This window comes from Abramis brama, assembly GCF_963993115.1.
Source record: "Abramis brama genome assembly, chromosome: 24".
Lineage (NCBI taxonomy): Eukaryota > Metazoa > Chordata > Actinopteri > Cypriniformes > Leuciscidae > Abramis > Abramis brama.
Window position 1 is genome coordinate 2,182,564 of NC_139986.1, and position 21,149 is coordinate 2,203,712.

At 37.8% G+C, this 21,149-nt stretch overlaps 2 protein-coding genes across 3 annotated transcripts in view; one reads left to right on the forward strand and one right to left on the reverse strand.

Annotated features, from left to right (window-relative positions):
- The window catches only part of LOC311075101 (F-box/LRR-repeat protein 7), a 52,276-nt gene extending 46,824 nt beyond the window's left edge, over positions 1-5,452 (forward strand). The window contains exons 4-5 of the mRNA XM_084102225.1: positions 1,988-3,827; positions 5,050-5,452. Of these exons, the coding sequence (XP_083958351.1) occupies positions 1,988-2,724 (737 nt within the window). The 3' untranslated portion in view covers positions 2,725-3,827; positions 5,050-5,452. The remainder of the gene's footprint in view (positions 1-1,987; positions 3,828-5,049) is intronic.
- Positions 5,453-7,262: 1,810 nt separating this feature from the next.
- Positions 7,263-21,149, reverse strand: part of itgb1a (integrin, beta 1a) — a 37,701-nt gene continuing 23,814 nt past the window's right edge. Inside the window, exons 7-16 of one of the 2 annotated variants that reach the window (XM_084102664.1) lie at positions 20,818-20,973; positions 20,272-20,367; positions 19,472-19,561; positions 18,847-18,987; positions 18,556-18,758; positions 16,955-17,193; positions 15,878-16,100; positions 14,104-14,333; positions 13,069-13,235; positions 7,263-8,577 (exon numbers count right to left, since the gene is read on the reverse strand). In XM_084102664.1, the coding sequence (XP_083958790.1) occupies positions 8,512-8,577; positions 13,069-13,235; positions 14,104-14,333; positions 15,878-16,100; positions 16,955-17,193; positions 18,556-18,758; positions 18,847-18,987; positions 19,472-19,561; positions 20,272-20,367; positions 20,818-20,973 (1,611 nt within the window). In that variant the 3' untranslated portion in view covers positions 7,263-8,511. Of the gene's footprint in view, positions 8,578-10,293; positions 10,387-13,068; positions 13,236-14,103; positions 14,334-15,877; positions 16,101-16,954; positions 17,194-18,555; positions 18,759-18,846; positions 18,988-19,471; positions 19,562-20,271; positions 20,368-20,817; positions 20,974-21,149 lie in introns of those variants that run through there. The other variant, XM_084102665.1, reaches the window with a different exon arrangement.

The following is a 21,149-nucleotide window of genomic DNA, read 5'->3' on the forward strand; positions in this document are numbered from 1 at the left end:
TGTTTCTCTGGGGGAAGGTGAGGTCTGCTCGGTTTGAAAGATGGACTGCTAACCTCAACCAAAGTGTAAGAGTCCGTCTGCTGAGTTCATTGTACGAGTCCCACACTGTACAGTTATTCATCATGCAGAGGGCACCGCATGCGCTCTGCTATCCACAAGCAATGCGCCCTTTGTTGCAAAAAAGTATCCCAAATTTCTTCTGGTTACATTTACTTTTAAAGCAGGTAGTATAACTGCAATAGGAGCAAAAACAGATATACCTGGTTATGGTTCCATATGAGGTTTCTGGATTTGATCTCCCTATTATTTTCTCTGGCCTTTATTCTCACTCTATTTCATTCATTCACCTCGATCTGAAAACCTGATGTAGATTATAAATTTCAGAATTTTAAAGTATTTTCACGTTGACTATTTTCCTGTTGCTCAATGCTCTTAGCAGTTCCAGTGCAGGAATAGGATCAAAACAACTGAAACTGATGCTCATACATACATTTTTAATGTATTTCTTTAATAACAAGAAATGGCCTGTTTTTTATTTATATATTAGACAGAAGTTATAATAAGACTAATGTCCCCCTGTCTTAAAAGGTCAGAATAGTTATAGGGACAAAACAAAGCTTATGTCATAAGCCATTGCTATAATTTGTATTCATTTACCATAATAAGTAACTCACCCTAGCGAAACCTTAGCAGCTGCCAAGAAATCTCTAGCAAATGGCGAATAGCTACTTAAAACCTTTAACACCGTATTTAATGTATGGCTTTGAAGTTGACATGAAATGGAAATTCTATTCTCTAAAAAATTAATCTTTTTAATCTAACGAATGGGTAAAGAAGCGGATTAGCTGAGGTGACGTGATGCTAACGCTAGCAGACAAACGCTAGTAGTGACAGCAGCGGCAATCCACCTGTCACTCAAGTGGCCACGCCCTTAATTATGCACAACTTTAAGGCTTAATATAATTTAAACAGATGAGTTGTAAAAATATTCACCCCTCTTACAGTTGTAATGATGGGCAAAATTAGCCATATAGACCAAAAACACTTTTTGTTCCAGCCTGTAATCAATAAACATATTATTTTCTGCTGTAAAGTTGGGCATTTTAACATGGGGGCGTCTATGGGATTGACTCTCTATTGCAGTCTGTCTCTAGTGGTCAGTCGATGAACTGCAGTTTAAGTCACTTCCGTGTTGGATTCAAGAGAGAGACAGTTGACGCTTGTGTACAACGTCACAATATAGAAGGAAAGATCTGTCACTACTTCCGTTACATCGTAACTTTAAATTTAAATCCTAAACCAAGCCATTTCACGGGTTAAGTCATTATGTAAGTCAGTTTCTGTGTCCAAGCCTTTAATCCGTTTCAAGAGTGAATACTTTATTAACAGCCGTTTATGAGCACTATTCATTTATAGCACACCTAGGTAACACTTTACAATAAGGTTCATTATTAGTTAACTACCTTTAGTTAACATGAACTAAGGATGAACAATACTACTTTAGTATTTATTAATCTTAGTTAATATTAATTTCAACATTTACTAATACATTATTAAAATCAAAGGTTGTATTTGTTAACATTAGTTAATGCACTGTGAACTAACATGAACACACAAAGAACAGCTGAATATTTATTAACTAACATTAACAAAGATTAATAAATACTGTAACAAATGCATTGCTCATGGTTCATGTTAGTTAATGCAATAACTAATGTTAACTAATGAACCTTATTGTAAAGTGTTACCCACACCTTTATGTACACAACAGTCTCAATGCTAACGGTGTCCCGGACATCAGTATTTAATTTTTTTAGAAAGATGAATCGCTGTCTTTCGGTAGTAGCCTACAAGTGATTGTATATTAGCACCTTAACATCTGTGATGTGAAATGCCAGTCTTAACAACCAAATATTTAAGGTTTGTCATAATGAACTTTTCTATTCATAAACCATAATAACGCTAACATTCCCTGCCTTCCCCTCAGGCTGCCCTAAAGTGACGTGCATCAGCCTGACCGAGGAGACGTGTCTCCAGCTCACTCCTCTTCACGGACAGCAGATCGGCCTGAGACACCTGGACATGACGGACTGTGTCTCACTGGAGGATGAAGGCTTAAGGACCATCGCATTTCATTGTCCGCATCTCACACACCTTTACCTGCGTCGCTGCAGCCGCCTAACAGACGAGTCCCTGAGACACTTAGCACTGCGCTGCTCCTCTTTACGCGAGCTTAGCCTCAGCGACTGCCATCTGGTGGGAGACTTCGGCTTGCGCGAGGTCGCTCGTCTCGAGGGACGCCTACGCTATCTGAGCGTAGCACATTGTATGCGCATAACAGACGTTGGATTGCGTTATGTAGCACGCTACTGTCCGCGGCTACGCTACCTGAATGCGCGGGGCTGCGAGGGGCTAACGGACCAGGGTTTGAGCCATTTAGCTCGCAACTGCCCCCGATTGCGCTCTATCGATGTCGGTCGCTGCCCGCTGGTGTCGGACGCCGGGCTAGAAGCATTAGCACGCGGTTGCGAAGGCCTTCGAAGGCTCAGTCTGAGGGGCTGTGAGAGTTTGACGGGGAGAGGGCTAATGGCGCTAGCGGCGGGATGCCCCGAGCTACAGCTACTAAACGTACAAGAGTGTGATGTGCCACCTGAGGCGCTTCGACTCGTCCGACAGCACTGCAGACGCTGTGTGATCGAGCACACCATACCTGCTTTCTACTGAGGGGACAGGGGTGTCGACCTCTGAAAAACAGATGTTTATACTTTCTGCATTCCTACGACTGCCTGAAAAGATGCAACATGGTGGATGTGTCTCAAAACCTTGTGCAGAGGTGCTTAATCCTGCTCTTGGAGGGCCACCATCCTGCAGAGACCTTGATTGGCTGCTTCAAGAGGGTTTAATTGAGGTTGAAGTTAAATTAAATTAAACACACTTTAAGCAGCTAATAAAGTACTCCAGGAACTTCTGTGCAAGCTTGTTGGAGCAGGTCGGAACAAAACTTGCAGGATGGAGGCCCTCCAAAAGTAGTTTTGACATTAACGGTCTACATCAGGGGTTCCCAATCATGTTCCTGGAGATCTACCGTCCTGCAAAGTTCAGATAAAACATGACTGAACCAGCTAATTAGGAGCACTTATCAGGGTTGGATCTGAACTCTGCAAGTAGATCTCCAGGAACAGGATTGGGCACGCCTGGTCTACATAAATAACATCTTAAGTGCAACCTTGAAACTGATTTGAAATGGCCTTCATAGGCAACAACATCAGTAACAGTTATGTGTCGTGAAGATTAGATTAGACTGACAACACTCACAATTTCAAAGGCAGTTCCTTTTTGAGGTTTTGAGACACATCTGGGGAGTCCCGTTGCTTCTTACAGAGCTGTACCATGTTCTTGCCAATTAAAGAACTATATGATATATATAGCCTATCATAATATTTATCACATGAAAGAGATGCATTATTGTCACTGTACAACGGTAAGCTGGTGTTTTCATGAATGATGTTTGTTTGGGTTGATTTATGTTTTGATTTCTACAAAAGCTCTTTAGCTGGTTGTCTATGTCTAGAGTCTGTACATTACATGGTTCAATTCAAAACATTACAACTTTAAATTATATTGGTTGCTATGGAAGCTTGTTTCCACCACAGAATAAAAAATTTAAAAGGTAATTGCGACTTTTTATTTCACAATTCAGACTTTTTTTCTCTCACAATTACGAGTTTACATCTTACAATTCTGACTTTTTATCTCAGAATTGTGCGATATAAAGTCACAATTGTGTGTAATAAAGTCAGAATTGCATGATATAAAGTCACAAATGCGTGTTATACACTCACCTAAAGGATTATTAGGAACACCATACTAATACTGTGTTTGACCCCCTTTCACCTTCAGAACTGCCTTAATTCTACGTGGCATTGATTCAACAAGGTGCTGAAAGCATTCTTTAGAAATGTTGGCCCATATTGATAGGATAGCATCTTGCAGTTGATGGAGATTTGTGGGATGCACATCCAGGGCACGAAGCTCCCGTTCCACCACATCCCAAAGATGCTCTATTGGGTTGAGATCTGGTGACTGTGGGGGCCATTTTAGTACAGTGAACTCATTGTCATGTTCAAGAAACCAATTTGAAATGATTCGAGCTTTGTGACATGGTGCATTATCCTGCTGGAAGTAGCCATCAGAGGATGGGTACATGGTGGTCATAAAGGGATGGACATGGTCAGAAACAATGCTCAGGTAGGCCGTGGCATTTAAACGATGCCCAATTGGCACTAAGGGGCCTAAAGTGTGCCAAGAAAACATCCCCCACACCATTACACCACCACCACCAGCCTGCACAGTGGTAACAAGGCATGATGGATCCATGTTCTCATTCTGTTTACGCCAAATTCTGACTCTACCATCTGAATGTCTCAACAGAAATCGAGACTCATCAGACCAGGCAACATTTTTCCAGTCTTCAACTGTCCAATTTTGGTGAGCTTGTGCAAATTGTAGCCTCTTTTTCCTATTTGTAGTGGAGATGAGTGGTACCCAGTGGGGTCTTCTGCTGTTGTAGCCCATCCGCCTCAAGGTTGTGCGTGTTGTGGCTTCACAAATGCTTTGCTGCATACCTCGGTTGTAACGAGTGGTTATTTCAGTCAAAGTTGCTCTTCTATCAGCTTGAATCAGTCGGCCCATTCTCCTCTGACCTCTAGCATCAACAAGACATTTTCGCCCACAGGACTGCCGCATACTGGATGTTTTTCCCTTTTCACACCATTCTTTGTAAACCCTAGAAATGGTTGTGCGTGAAAATCCCAGTAACTGAGCAGATTGTGAAATACTCAGACCGGCCCGTCTGGCACCAACAACCATGCCACGCTCAAAATTGCTTAAATCACCTTTCTTTCCCATTCTGACATTCAGTTTGGAGTTCAGGAGATTGTCTTGACCAGGACCACACCCCTAAATGCATTGAAGCAACTGCCATGTGATTGGTTGATTAGATAATTGCATTAATGAGAAATTGAACAGGTGTTCCTAATAATCCTTTAGGTGAGTGTAAAGTCAGAATTGCGAGATATAAACTTGCAATTGTGAGATAAAAAGTCGAAATTATCTTTTAAATTGTTTTATTCTGTGGCAGAAACAAGCTTCCATAGGTTGCTTCCACAGAAGAAATAAAGGTGAACTCTCCCTGTAATATAAAATTGTCCCAGACTCCTTCAGAAAATCGATATCGGACTTCAAGAGACCATCTTGGTTCAATAAAACTAGGGAAAATATGGGCATTTGCACTTTAAAGGGCATTAATTGCAGAACAATGTCTCAAGATCTAAAAGTCTTTAAGTCTTTTATTTTCTATCCCAGATAGCGTTAGTCAAGGATTAAAAGAGATTTGTAAAGGTTTTAAAGATTTGAAAGCTGCTAAAAACATTCAATAAAGGGCTACTTATTTAAAATTAAACGTTTTCTGTAATTTGTTGTATCTGTGAACAATTGGGAATGAACAGCACAGTGACAAGTGTACAGACAGACCTGTAAGTTAACACACATGCAAACAAATGAAAATCTCCTTTGGTCGGTGTAGTACAGTGGATAGTAAGATTATCTATATGGGAAGATAACCACTTCACCAGGTGAAGATGAAGGCATCCATATATCACTTATTTTGAGATATGACCTTTATTTGAATGAGATGCACCTTTAGGAGATTCAAACTCTTGGATTTTTCCCTCCTCAACAAACCGGATTCCTTAGTAAGAACCATCAACAGCTGAGTCACATGTGCATTACCCTCATGATAACCATAATCATAACTTATTTCACTTGTTTGTGCATGAATCATGACTATACAAACAATGGAGCATGAAATAGCTCAGATGAAATGAATTACTCAGTGAGATGGATGGTAAATATGTGGTTGTTGTTGCAGCTGAGTCATTTGAGGCGTGAGCTGAACTGCAATAACTTCATTTTCATTTGCTTGGATAAGTAAGAAAGAAGAACAAACAACCAGTATGCAACTTGCTGAATGCTGACATAACATGTAGTAGGCATACAACACATATTCCGTATGCAAATGCTTGTTCATTGAATATTAGTATGATTCGTAAGATTGTAAAGCAGATAAATGCGATGGCGTGTTGTTTCCAGGGTAATCTGTAAATGAATAGAACAGACGTACCCTTGTCAGTGTGTTGTGGACGTTAGCTCAGTGGCCATAGTCTAGACTCGTGTATAATGAATGAATCTGTGGAACAAAAAGTCCACAACTCTCTGAGTCGATGTGTTAACACTGTCCACTGTCTCGTGTTGTTTCTGGGAGAAAGGACTCTTTATTTTTATTTTTCTCTACGAATGCACTTGATTATCAACAAATAAATACACACATATGTGTCTGTTAGCAAAATGTATTTTTTCCCTTAACAATATACGCATTTTATTTAGATATTTAGTTGACAATCGCTTTTGTAAGAAACTGTATTTGTAATCCGCTGCTGCCCTCTGTTGGTTAACATCTGTTTCTGCACTTAAAGAGTTAGTTCAGCCAAAAATGAAAATCATACCATAATTTACTCACCCTCGAGCCACCCTAGGTGTATATATATGACTTTCTTCTTCTTTCAGCCGAACACAATAGGAGTTATAAACAAATTATCTATCTAGCTCTTTCAAGCTAATGGGAGTGAAGAGTGTAATTTCTGTGAAGCCCAAAACAGCTCATCTATCCATCATTAAAGTAATCCATATGGACACAGGGTTTTAATAAAGGTTTTCTGAATCGAAACAGCTAAAAATATCCATATAACTTTTTGAACTGGCTTCCGTGACGGCAGTACGCGAGTCTAGTTCCGGTGGAAGAGTGACCTGTGACCCGACGCATGATGCAATGATGCAAAGTTGAGATCATTTGGAGAGTAGTTTTATTTACAGAGTAGTTTTGCTGCATCTTGTAGATCATCCTGCTATTCTATGCAATTTTACAAATTGCATACTAAGCACAGTTTGCATACTGTAAAAATAGTATAGTATGGTAGTATTATATTCTGAAATTATACTGTATTTGAGAATAAACTAACATATTAATAATAAACATAATAGCAGTGAAGTGATGTTTTAATTAACACCTATATATTTTTTCATAAATATAAGGGTTTATACATCAAGATTATGATTCTTGATAGTATAGTTGTAAGCGCATATATCAGTGACCCTAAATAATGCTAAAAATGCATTTACCACTTTGAAAGAAAGACAAGATCACAATCATTTAGATTTTGTTTTAATAAATAAATTCAAAATTGCAATATTGAGAAAACCAGAAAAAAGGCACTTAAAAAACAAGTTACATTGGGTGTTGCGGCAGTAACTAACTGGTTATCATCCTTCAGCTTCATATTTATTATTTTTTCAAGCATTCCAATAGTTTTAAATGACTAAGTCTGCTTATAATGTCCAAATCAAATAAGTAAAAACACAGGGTTGTTGTACCTTTGAGCATATGATATGAACCTTAGAAAAAAAACTATACACTCTAATTCTTCATTTTCTCCACATAACTCTCTCAAAATGTTTTTTTTTTTTTTTGTAGCAAAGATCTTTATCAAATGTGTAAATTACAACTTCCATTTTTTATTTTAAATATACTATCCGAAAACATTTAAAATTTAATTTGTAGGTACCAATAATTATGCTCATTTCTAACGAGCGTTTAAGGACATTTGGCTTTCTACACCGATTGACTACAAACTCCAGGATTTCACCTGAATACACTGATACTCGTCAAGAGACACATGATAGTTCAACATATAATCCTTCATAACACATGACATACACAGACATTTGCAGCTGACGACAAAACACGTGTCATAATGCGTTTCTAAGAGCAAGAATACATGGGAAATAACTGCGTTTTCACTTTCTAAAAACAAAGGCATGAAATGCATGATGTGTCTGACAGTAAATGAATATGCATAGATTATCAGCATGTTAAACCAAACTTTTATCAACTCCCCCCAAAATAAAATCACATATACACTGGTCACATAGTTTTCTTATGCCAACATATGACTGACAGCATCAGCGATGAAGCAGTTTGAATGCAGATAGATTATAAACAAAACAATCATATGATGTTTTAAAATAGCATGTGAGGAGTTTTTGCAATCTTTTGGGAAAAGGTTTCCTTTACACTACAATTTAAAGTGAAACCCTTAAACACTTTATGCAGAGGCACAAAGATCTGTTGTGTTCGAGAAGAGAGGATGTGTGAATGTACACGGGGTAAAAAGAAGAGATACTGGGGTAAATAAAAAGACTATACAACCTGTACACGTTTGCAAGGGACGAGAGGCAACCAGTTCTTCATAAAATACTACTTCCTTAAACAGAGCTACGATACTGGTCTAAAAGAATGACATTACAATGAGAAAAAAACAAACCATTTAAAGGAAAACTGAGGAATTCTGCACACTCATCCCTTCCAAAACATTCTTGCACGTGAAACCAATGTCATTATTTTCCTTCATATTTGGGGTTGATCACAGTTGTGACAGCGCTCTTGTAGATGGGGTTCTCTCCCTGTGAAAGGAATACAATAATATCTTTAAAAATAAGAAACAAAAATACAGTACAGTTCTAAATGCATTTACACCCTAAGAAAGTGCAGATAAAACAACACATGCAGCATTTTAACATTTATTTACAGCATTTACTGATGAACACACTGATATCCAGTGAAGAAAAAGCTAAATATTAAGTCAAACTCTGATTAAATATTGCACAACACCGTACAATCCTCATGCTGTAGTCGATTAGTGATTTTTACCCAATGCTTAAAGGGATACTCCACTTTTTTTGGAAATAGGCTCATTTTACAACTCCCCCAGAGTTAAACAGTTGAGTTTTACCGTTTTCGAATCCATTCAGCCAAACTCCGGGTCTGGCGGTACCAGTTTTAGCATAGCTTAGCATAGATCATTGAATCGGACAGGACCATTAGCATCTTTCTCAAAAAAATGACCAAAGAGTTTCGATATTTTTCCTATTTAAAACTTGACTCTTCTGTAGTTACACGTAATGATATGACGCAGCGCCTGAAAATAGTCCCCAGCTCGGTAGACTATAGGGTCGACTACTTTCAGGCACTGTGTCATATCATTACGCCTGCTGGACTCATGGTACGGCAGCAAAGTTTCTAGATTATTACGCAGGAATGAGAGTATAGTTCCTAGTCACAAGGGCGTAGATTTGGTTTGAACATTGGGGGGGTTGAAGTTTGGGTCTGCATATTTTTCATGTGATCATGGTATAAATATTGGGGGGGGTTGTAATGCATAGATTTAAATATTGGGGGGGTTATCTCCCCCCCAACCCCCCCACAAATTACGCCCCTGCCTAGTCATATCAGCCTAGAAAATCACAACTTTTCATTTTCCATCAGTCTTAGTACACGATGTAACTACAGAAGAGTCAAGTTTTAAATAGGAAAAATATTGAAACTCTTTGGTCATTTTTTTGAGAGAGATGCTAATGGTCTTGTCCGATTCAATGATCTATGCTAAGCTATGCTAAAAGTGGTACCGCCAGACCCGGAGTTCGGCTGAATGGATTCGAAAACGGTAAAACTCAACTGTTTAACTCTGGGAGAGTTGTAAAATGAGCCTATTTCCAAAAAAGTGGAGTATCCCTTTAAACCTTTTGTATCACATCAAGATTGGAAAATGATGACAACTCTCACAATAGTTTTAGCATGTTATTGAACATGGCAATGTTAATGTATTTGGTCTTGGTGGACTTGATCTGCTGTTGCTCTGCAAGAGTTGACTTGCTACTGCTAATAGATCCTCAGACTCGCTGCTGTGAGCCTGTAATTAACACACACACATGAACCCTGGATCAGATCTCGGCAGGTGGAGCTGGGGAGGTGGAGGGTTCAGAGGAACTCTGATAGAGCTTACAGCAAACACTCAACCAGACTATTCAAATGTTGAGCAAGCGATCTCATTGGCTGCAGGATCAGCAGAGCCAATCAGCTTGAGCCATGAGCTAATGATGCGATTGCTTGGGACCGATCAGCATGCGCCCTCTAGAGTTTCATGACTGAACTACATATAAATAATATACAAAAATGGTTGGATAAATGATGATCTGGTAAAGAAACTGTCTCTCTCACACACACACACACACACACACACACACACACACACACACACACACACACACACACACACACACACACACACACACACACACACACACACACACACACACACACACACACATGCAGAAAGAGGATTGAGATATACAAACTTATAGAGCCACAGCTTTACGTCCATAGTTTGGGTTCCTGAATTTATTAATAGGGCTCTTGTAAATTGGATTCTCTGTCTGAGAGTGGAAAGGGACAGATAACAGATCAAGGACAGATGAAGCAACAGAAGAGCTGAAATGATGAACAAAAGATGGTGATCACAGGGAGATGGACAGATTTCATGAGCATGAAAGGAAAAGGAGGAAAGCATGCATACTGAATGATGACGTCAGCAACAGAATGAAGTATGAATAAAGATGCAATGAGATGGTAACAGCATAAAACATGAAACGGTTTTGTATCCAATTATTTGCTCATAAAACTAAATCTGAAGCTCCACTTTGTTTAACTTAATACTGAAAGTAATATTTTCTATTCATGGTGGGAATCTAATAAATAAATGAATAAATAAATATTTCAATGAATTACACTATTTATAATTCTTATCTAATTAAAGATTAGATTTTATGCACCCGTAAGAACCGTATCACAGCCTTAAATACATCATACCTCATTTCCTGTTTCTCAGCAGATTTTGAACTGTGCTTGTCTAAGACAGGGTTCCCACTCTAAACCAAATGTCAAATTCCCTGACTTTCACTGACTAAAAAGATGAATTTCCATGACCTATAATGAACGGCAAAACAGGCTGCTGTTTTGCGGAGCACCGAGCTGTTTTATTTTGTAGAAAGCCTTTCTTTAAAGTGAATTTCGTTTTGTATAAATTGTATCTTAATTTTAATAAATTTTTCATCAACCAATTGCCTGTATTTAATAAATGAGAAGCAAATATATAGCAGACAATATAATCATGGAGGCGTGCGGGGGTCACTTGCATTGCACGTGAACTGGAGCGCATCTCATCATAAATTAACCAAAACTCGGTGTATGCCTCACATACATGAGAAATACATCTGAAGATAGCTTGAAATGTCTTTAAACGAAACAATTCAAAACGAAAAGAAATAGGCTTCTCCCTGATTATGTAATCCATGATGTGGGACCTGATATTCATTTAGCCTATGTGATATTCATGCTTTTTTTCTTACAGTAAAGCACAGTCCACAAACAACCTCCCTATAATAAGACAAATCTCTGGAGGCATGCTCCAAGCACACTCTCATCTCATCCCTTTTCCCACATTTGTAGTAATGACACTATAACCAAACCGGAAATTGTAACACGTGCGCACGCAAAACTTTCTCGTGAGCACGCAATAGTTTCTTGTGCACGTGAAAGTCTGTATTATTATTTTTTTGCAAAGGTCCCCTCAGGGGCTCCGTAGAAAGATGTGTGAAACAGCGAGATAAAAAAATCGGTATAGAAAAATTAAATTTTGATAAATGGAAACTAAAGCAACAAACTAAATTAAAGCAACAAACTAAATTCCCTGATATTCCATGACTTGGACAAAAAATATATAAAATTCCCTGACTTTCAATGTCTGGAATAGACCTTTTAAAATTCCATGACATTCCAGAAATTCCATGACCCGTGGGAACCCTGCTAAGAATACCATTGTGTAAAAGAAGTACAATTCAGCAAACTTTTAAAAAGAGTTATTACAGAAATAATATACTACTAAATAATATACTTAAGTGTGAACTGAATGTAATGTTTTTGGACACGTAATTGAACGTTAATTGCAATTAAATGAACATGTATTATAGTTTAGAATAATATTAAATGCAATTATGCAATTGTTTTTTGACCCACTTAAGTACATCTTTATATGTAATTTCATAATTACTTCTATTGTCTTTGAAATACAGTTTAAATATACTGGCGAATATACTGACAAGCATTTATGGCAAACTAAAATATACTTTAAAGTCATTTCTATTGAAGTTTGTAAGTCATGTAGTTAAATATATTTGTAAATACACCTTTGTAATTGAGTACATTTAAAATATATTAACTAAGTAATATCAGGAAAAAAACACTTCACTTAAAATGATCAAATAAATGTCCTTCTTTAAAACATGACAAAAGATTATTAAAGCATTATCATTTAAAATGTACTTAAAATGTATTTAATTTGACGATAACAATGTATTTTACAGTGTACTTGTTACACATAGTCTCAATAGTAATTAATAATCATTATGCATGATTACATGCAACTTACGCTAAACCAAACCTAATCCTAACCCTATAGTAAATACATGTAGTTAATTAATATTACTCAGTATTTAAAAGTATTACACTGTAACAATGAAACCTTAAAATAAAGTGTAACCAATTTGACATTAGTTGCATGTAATTATGCATAATTTACTGTTATTACTATAAGTACATGTAACATATGTAACAAGGACACTGTAAAATAAAGTGTTACTGTGTACAGTATTTAAGTGCACTTAAGTCGTATTTTATTTCATTAATATTATATTATCTGCAAGTACAGATTTTTCTAAATAAACATTTTTTGTTTGTTTAAACTTTGTATTCACCGACGCGCACCGGGGTGATGGTGTGCAGTGATCCAGCAGAGGGCAGCAGCGAGTCTCACACTGACCTCAACTGGCCACGACACACCCAGAACCATGAGGCCTTGAAAATCCAAAAGCCTTTCCTTTCAGTTCCAGGACCAGACCTTAAAGTCAGCACAGCTTTCCTAAAAACCGTGCTCTTAAACAGGAGAACCACACTCCTGATGAAACAATCTGGGGATTTTGGGCGGATTAAAAACTTGAAGGAACTTGAAGCATCTTGGTCCAGTTTTATATAAGTTAAAACTCATTCTATTTTTTACATACCGTGTCCCACTTGGCGTTCATCTTCTCTTTCTCAAACTTGGCGAACTCGCGGCGGTCGTGAATGATCATGAGCAGTTTCCAGATCAGAAGCAGAGCTAGACCAATCAGAACGATCCCTGCCACCACACCCGCCACGATCGGGATGATGTCAGGACCCGCCGGACACTCTGACACACAAAACACACACACACACGTTCAACAATAATAGAGATATGCGTTTTCTTTTTCTTAATGATTGAGTTTCCACTCCTCATGTCATTTCAAGATGGAACAACTTAGTGGAAAATATTTAGTGGAAGAAGGTTTGGACTATTCCTAACAAGTATCTATTGGTACAGTAAATAAGGTCAAAGAGATTTCTTTTAATCTTATTCATCGGTATTATCCTGTTAAAACTTTCATTGTGTCAAAATTTGAATTAAGTATAGAGACTCTTGCATCTTTTCTGGCATTGCGAAAGACTTTGAGCTTTATTTCAAGGATTTTTTGTTTGAGTTTTTCATTTTTGAGAAGCAATATGAAAATGTTTATTTTCTTTATAACTTAATTAATTTGTGTGCAAAATACTTTATCCACAAATGTAAAACTATGAAAGTGACCCCCACTTTTTCTCACTTTCAAGAAGATGTTAAGGTCTATATTAAATCCTTGTCTACCTCCTGTAACAGAAAAGGTTACTAAAACCTTGAATGTATGCTCACTTTTTGAAGTTTTTGTATAATTTGTCTTTAATATGATTATTTTATGTTTTGTGGGGAGGATTGTTATATTTATGTGATCCGTTTAATCAATATTTATTTGTATAATTTCTATTATTCTTTCTTTCTTTCTTTCTTTCTTTCTTTCTTTCTTTCTTTCTTTCTTCTTATTATTTCTTTTTCTTCTCTTTCTTTCTCTCAATTAAAATGTGATGTAATATTTGTCCGTCCCTGAACCCCTGGCTGGCTCTTTCGTATTCTGTAAGTAAATGTTCAAATAAAACCAAAACCAAAACAAAGCACATTCAGATTGAGACTGGGATTGAGTGACGCTCACCTAGCACCTCCACCACGTGCACCTCCTTCTCGGTGTTGTTGACGGCGTAGGTGTAGTAGAACCAGCAGTCGTTGGCGTCTCTCTCTTTGCAGTGCATGAGAGGGAAGGCCTGCACCGGCTGAGGGAGTTTGTCCCGGTCCTTCACCACGATGAGGTTAAAGTAGCTGCAGTCTCGCTCACACGTGTCCTTCTTCTCTCCGGTGCCGAACGCCTTGCACTGCACACACTCCCTGCGACAGGACAAGAGGCGTGTGAAAGATGGAAACACCATACGGACACCAAAGGAGAAGGCAACGGTATTTATTACTGAGAGTTTAAATCTAACATTACTTTGCTTACAATCTCACAAAGAAATAGGGCTGACATTGACAAACAATGTACGAACTCTGACCAAAAGTCCACCATAGTTGTCCGTTGTCTTTTTGAGAGTTTGTACAGTTTTTCATGGCAGATGAAATTTCAGCTTTGCCATCAAAGGAATAAATTACATTTCACAGTATTATTGTTTTTACTGTACTTTTGATCAAATAAATGCAGGCTTGGTGAGCAGAAGAGACTTCTTCCAAAAACATTTAAAAAAGTTTAAATTATATATCTGTATATATCTGAAAATATCTTTAAAAACATTTTAAAAATGGCCAAATCTATATGACTAATATGCACACTGAAAAAAATAATATTTTGTCAAATCAACAAATGTTGTTCATATAATACTTAGAGTTTCGGTTGATTTACATTAACTCAAATTTTTAGTTTAAATAAAGTCAAAATATTAAGGCAACCAGAATACTTACTTTTTTAAGTTCAGCCAACAATCATTCTTTACCGTTTGCTTATGCCGGGTTCAGACTACACAAGACTTTTATGTGTTACGATAGTCGCTGAGTCAGATTATGTGATTGATTCCTAAATTCTTGTCGTGTCATGGACAAGAAACATGTCAGACTACACGTTGCGTCCTGACCAATCATCACTAGCCGTCTTTAACGACGTGCGTGATGTCATTGAGAAGGCGGAACTAGAGCGTAAACAAACAGTCGCTACATTTGAATTTACATCGCGACTGTTAAAAAGTATCAATGTGTGTGTGGTATGAATAAAATTCGGACGTACTGCAGATGCCATGTGACCTACTGTGTCAGTTTTTAATGCAAAAATATTTATATCGTCCAACACATATTTTGCATTCAGTCAAATACATTTTGATTGTGAAAAAATATATTTTGTTAAGCTGTGCTGTTTATACCATATACTTAGATATTAGTTTGGTGATTAGCATATGTGACCCTGGATCACAAACCCAGTCTCGAGTCGCACGGGTATATCTGTGGCAATAGCCAACAATACATTGTATGGGTCAAAATTATCGATTTTTCTTTTATGCCAGAAATCATTAGGATTTTAAGTAAAGATCATGTTCCATGAAGATATTTTGTAAATTTCCTACAGTAAATATATAAAACATGTATTTTTGTGAGTGAATGCAGCACAATCGCCAACATAAATGCACAACTTTAAAGGAGATTTTCTCAATGTTTTGATTTTTTTGCACCCTCAGATTCCAGATTTACAATAGTTGTATCTCAGCCAAATATTGTCCTATCCTAACAAACCATACATCAATGGAAAGCTTTCAGATGATGTATAAATCTCAATTTAAAAAAAATGATCCATGTGACTGGTCTTGTGGTCCAGGGTCACATATGTTGTGCTACATTTCAGCTTTTGTCCATGTAGGTCAACATGTCCCACACTGGTGGTGTGTTTGACTGACTTGTGCTCGGTGCAGACGCCGGGGCAGGTGGGGCAGATCTCACAGGTGGGGCCCTGGAACTTGGGGTCGGTGCACCTGCAGGTCCCGCACTCGCACGCCCCCCTGCCGTTGCAGATCTGCTTGTTGGAGGCTAAGCACGTGGAGGTGTCCAGAGAGCAGTCGCACGCGCTGCCGGTGTAGTTAGCGTCACAGATGCACACCCTACACTCACAGTGCCCGTGTCCTACAGGAGAAACGGCACAGCAACTGCATTTATCTGCCAATCCACATCACCAATGCCACATCTTTCTGAATGTCATAATTATTTGTTAACAAACAAGTATTCATGAGCTCAGTGTTTCTGCATTAAATTATTACATTGTTTAAATTAAAACCTTTTTCGCTAACTGTGATTTTGTATATGTACATTTCTGAAATACATAACTTAGACAGTTACTTCTGATAACAGATCACTGTAAATTGTAATGTGGACTCATGCATTTTCTGTAAAGCTGCTTTGAAATGATGTGTATTGTGAAAAGCACGCTATACAAATAAATGTGAATTGAATTGAATTAAATGTATCTGCTCTGCAAAAAATGCTTTTCTTACGTGTATTATTGTCTTGTTTCCAGTCCAAATATCTAAAAATTCGTAAATCAAGATGCATTTACTTGATGAGTAAAATGCCATAAGATATTGTCTCTTGTTTTCTAGGGAAATAAATCAAAATTAAGAGAGTTGTTGCTTAAATCATGCAAATGATCTCCTAATCTGTTCATTCAAACAGAAATAAGATTATTTTTCTGACCCCATTGGCAGATAATTTAGCTTTTTTTAAGCAACAACTCTCTTAATTTTGATTTATTTCCCTAGAAAATAAGACATAATATCTCATGGCATTTTACTCATCTAGTAAATGCATCTTGATTTACGAATTTTTAGATATTTGGGCTGGAAACAAGACAAAAATACTGAGTAAGAAAAGCATTTTTTGCAGTGCTGCTTTCTACCTTTACAACGCCTGTTCCTCTATTAATAGTCTGCTGAGTGATGCGCTGGTGGTCCAAAAAAAGAAAAAGCTTCCTGTTTCAGTACCTCCACAGAGTTTATTATTGGAGCGGTCGCAGTTGAAGTTGTCACACTCGCAGTATTTTCCGCTGTAACGTTCTTCAGGATTTTCCCTCTTCTTGCACTCGCAGGTCCCACACACACACTCGCCGTTATTGCTGCAGATGTCCGTGCCGTTGTCTTTGCGGCAGTTCTTGTCCAGGTCCTCGGTGGACACCTCGTCCTTCCGGCACTCACACTGCCTGCCCACACGGCCCTTATTGCACCTGAAAGGACACGATGAGGACTGAGAAGATGCTGAGAACAACGGCTCACACACACTCATGTAGACAGACCTTCTGACTAATGCAATTAATATCCTTTACATCAAAGATTCAGTGTCATGTTTAACCCTAAAATCAACTGTATTCTCAATAAAGCAAACATTTATATTTGTTTTGCATTGTGACATTATTTTCTTTGACTTTGTATTGTATTGTATGCTGATTTAAATAATCACTGTATTATATTTTTACAGTAAATCAAGGTATTATGTAAATAATTAGAATTACAACGATACTAAGTAATAAAATTATCTGGACAATTATGATAATGTGAATGAGATTTTCCCCGCCATTGATGGATATTTACAGTTTTCTGTGTTTTCACTGTTATATGGTAGGGGGCGCTATAAGGCATTTTCTGAAAGAGTACAGGATTTCCTGATCAAACACAGGTGAAGAAGAAGCAGAAACAAGCGATAGCATATGTAAAATAACACAATCATCATCATTAAACATCATATAAATCAAAACTGCCTAACGTTACAGAATGAAATGTCGACCAGGACGAGCTACAGGACTGAGAAGCTCTGAGGTGTTGATGGACTCGATCGACTCCATCTGTGTTTTGATCATCGTTCTGAATCCGATCCGGACGAGATCTTTGACAAAAACATGATTTTCTCAGCTTTTTGCTCAAAATTTAACTTTTTTTTTTTTATGATTTTTTTTATGTGTTGATAAAAAAAAAAAAAAAAAGAATTCATGAAGCTAGATTTTTTTTGTTTTGTTGTTGTTTTGTTTAAAAGCAGGATATATTGCATGTTCAAATATTCATACAACAAAACTTTTGTGAAAATCATAAAAAATGCTGGCGGTGGCTGGCAACTTTTATCAAAAACGCTGGCGGAGAAAGAGTTAATTATTATTTGCATTGTTTATTATATATGTACTGAGAATTTTGGGGTAAAATGTACTAGATTTTCATTAAAAAATTGTCCCAAAATAGGCTAAAATGTGTAAGATCTGCGGCTGCTGCATGAATAGACAAACATGAACCCTGTATCAGATCTCGGCAGGTGGAGCTGGGGAGGTGGAGGGTTTAGAAGAACTCTTACAGCAAACACTCAACCTGACTATTCAAATGTTGAGCAAGCGATCTCATTGGCTGCAGGATCAGCAGAGCCAATCAGCTTGTGCCATCAGTGTCATATATATATATACAGTATATATACGTAAGTATGTATAAGCAGAGCATTTGCAGGGTTTTTTAAGCTTCCAGGACAAAAATGAATAATTTAGCAATTAACCAAACTCATGCATTTTTATAAGCCTAAGCAAATCCAGGACAGTTATCTGAGGACTCACCTGCAGGCTCCGCACTCAAACGTCCCGTTGCCGTTATGGCACATTTCACTATTCTTGATGCCGTGCTTGTGACAATCACACTCGCAAATAAAGTTGAGCTCGATCTCGACCTCCTCAGTGAAGCCCAAGGGCTTGATCTTAATGGTTTCCGGTTTGCCTTGTTTGGGACAGCCTTGAGCTGTGATATTGATGTTGAACGACACCTGAGGATTCATTGGAAACAGAAAAAGGCTCAGGAACAACAGGCTACAGGTTTCTGATGCACTTTACATCACACTGGTTTGAACTCACCTCGTCTCCGATAGAGATGTTGGAGCACTTCCGCCCATTCTCTCCCTCGTTCACGAGTCCATTCTTACAGCGTGACTGATAGGTGATCGTCACTCCCTCGGGAAGCTTGCTGTTCTCCAGGATCACCTCTGAGGAAAGAGACTGAGAAAACATAAATCAGTCCAAGTCCTTTATATACTGGAGATATTAACAGTAGTGGCCAAAAGTGAGAGAATTCACCCTTCATTCAAATATTATTAAAGATGAGTTAAAGACTTTGTAAGCATATTGCATAGTTGTGCCTGGAGCCGATAATAACGCAAAAAAACATGGAAAATTGTGTAACATAATTTTTGGCCAGGCTATCCTACAAAGAAATGATAAACGAGATAATTAATGAAATATTAATAACTGATTATATTGTTTACTTTTTCCTGAGAGCTTTGTGTTTTTCTATGCACACAGAAACCTGTAGCTTTAGTTTGACTTGTGTCCAATTATCTAAGTTTAGTGTTTTGTTCTTGCCTCAAGAACACTTCCCTTATATTTGAATGGTTTAATCAAACTTGTAGGGTCATTAAAAACTAATATCCCCTCCGGACATGACCTTTGGCCACTACTGTATAAAGAAACTTTATCTACTCACATTGTATGCATCAATAATAAGATTGATAACATTGCTGGAGTTTGCTGAAAGCGTTCCCACAGCAGACTTTGGAATCAGGTTTTTAAGTTCCTGTGGAAAGGGGAAAAACAGAGAAAAACATTCATGAATCTGAAGCTCAGGGACGCAGGGTGTTTGTTTTACAGCAGGGCTTTTAAACGGCAGACAGGAACTCTAAATTATGACTTTGCCGTCTGGATCATTCCAAGCCGGGAACTATCTTGGGGTTGTGGCTTTCCAAATACAGAGAAGTTGGATTCAGGAGAGTTTCAGGCTCTCGGGAGTGAAATATTTGAGATGGCATTTCGTTATACAATTCATCCCTTTGTAACACATAGTCTTGTCTCTAGTTATGGCTCTTTCAATGCAAGTCTATCATGGACAGATGCACTTTTATGATGGATAGATGCACTTTTATGACATTTTTTTCATCTGTTTTATCATCCAGAAAGTGAATATTGTGAGTCTGATCACTTAGAAAAGTAATATCATGCCTCCTCTCAACCAGCCACAGGGTTTGAGGAATCATTCATGCAACAATTACATGTTATGTGCTTAAATTTAACACTTAGCACTGAGGCTTTGATCAAATCCAGATAGCACCACAAACTTTCATAAGTTTTGACAAGTGTGGAATGAGACTACAGACCTTCTCTTTGAGCAAGTACAAAAAAAATGAACAGGAAGAAACTACAGGCTCCAGACAGCACAAATAGAGAGTGCTCCTGCTCATGCACACACGCTTTCATACACATCATTAAGATAATCATCTATGGACTTACTTTATAAACAGGCTGGAACTCTTCTGTAACGGCGAAGATAGTCTGGATGTTATTTTCGCTCAGTTTCTGAACTAGGTGAGCGATGGAGGGGTAATCCTAGTCAGGAAAGGACAGGAAAGATATGAGTTGAATATCGAACACATCTGGTCTGAAAATCACCTGAAAACAGGAGCGTAGACATTGAGGGGGACAAATCTGTCAAATTTTAAATTGAAAATATCCATTTAAATGACTTGTGCAATATAAATAGTGATTGAATGTGAGAAACGGGGCCATTTAGGCATACGATTAATCAATGTGCATATTTTAAAATAAAAATATTGTTTGCAAATAGTTCAAATGCATTACTTCACAATAGATTCAAGTTCTTTCTTTTTCTTTTTTTTTTAATCTTTAAATACTTTATTTCTTAAATTCCTTTAAACAAAAGGACCATTACATTTGTGACAGCATCACCCCCCCCCAAAAAAAAACTAGTTTTTTTTTGTCCACCCAAATGTTCAAGACACGGCTTTATAGCCTTGCTGGAAAATGTCATATACATACATAATAATGGCTCATCGTGTACATGCCGTCTTTTAAGTGGCATTTCCCATCATTGGGAAGCACGATTCCACCGAGTTTGCCATCTCCGGCAAAATGAAAACCTGCGTCAGTAGAGAACACCAACAAACGGGTGACATTCCTCCAGCCAATGTGGTTCTGAGAGAGAGAGAGAGAGAGACAGAGAGAGAGAGAGAGAGAGAGAGAGAGAGAGAGAACAGGAAGAAGGAGAAAATGATGGACAGATGCACTTTTATGATGGATAGATGCACTTTTATGATGGACAGATGCACTTTTATGATGGACAGATGCACTTTATGATGGACAGATGCACT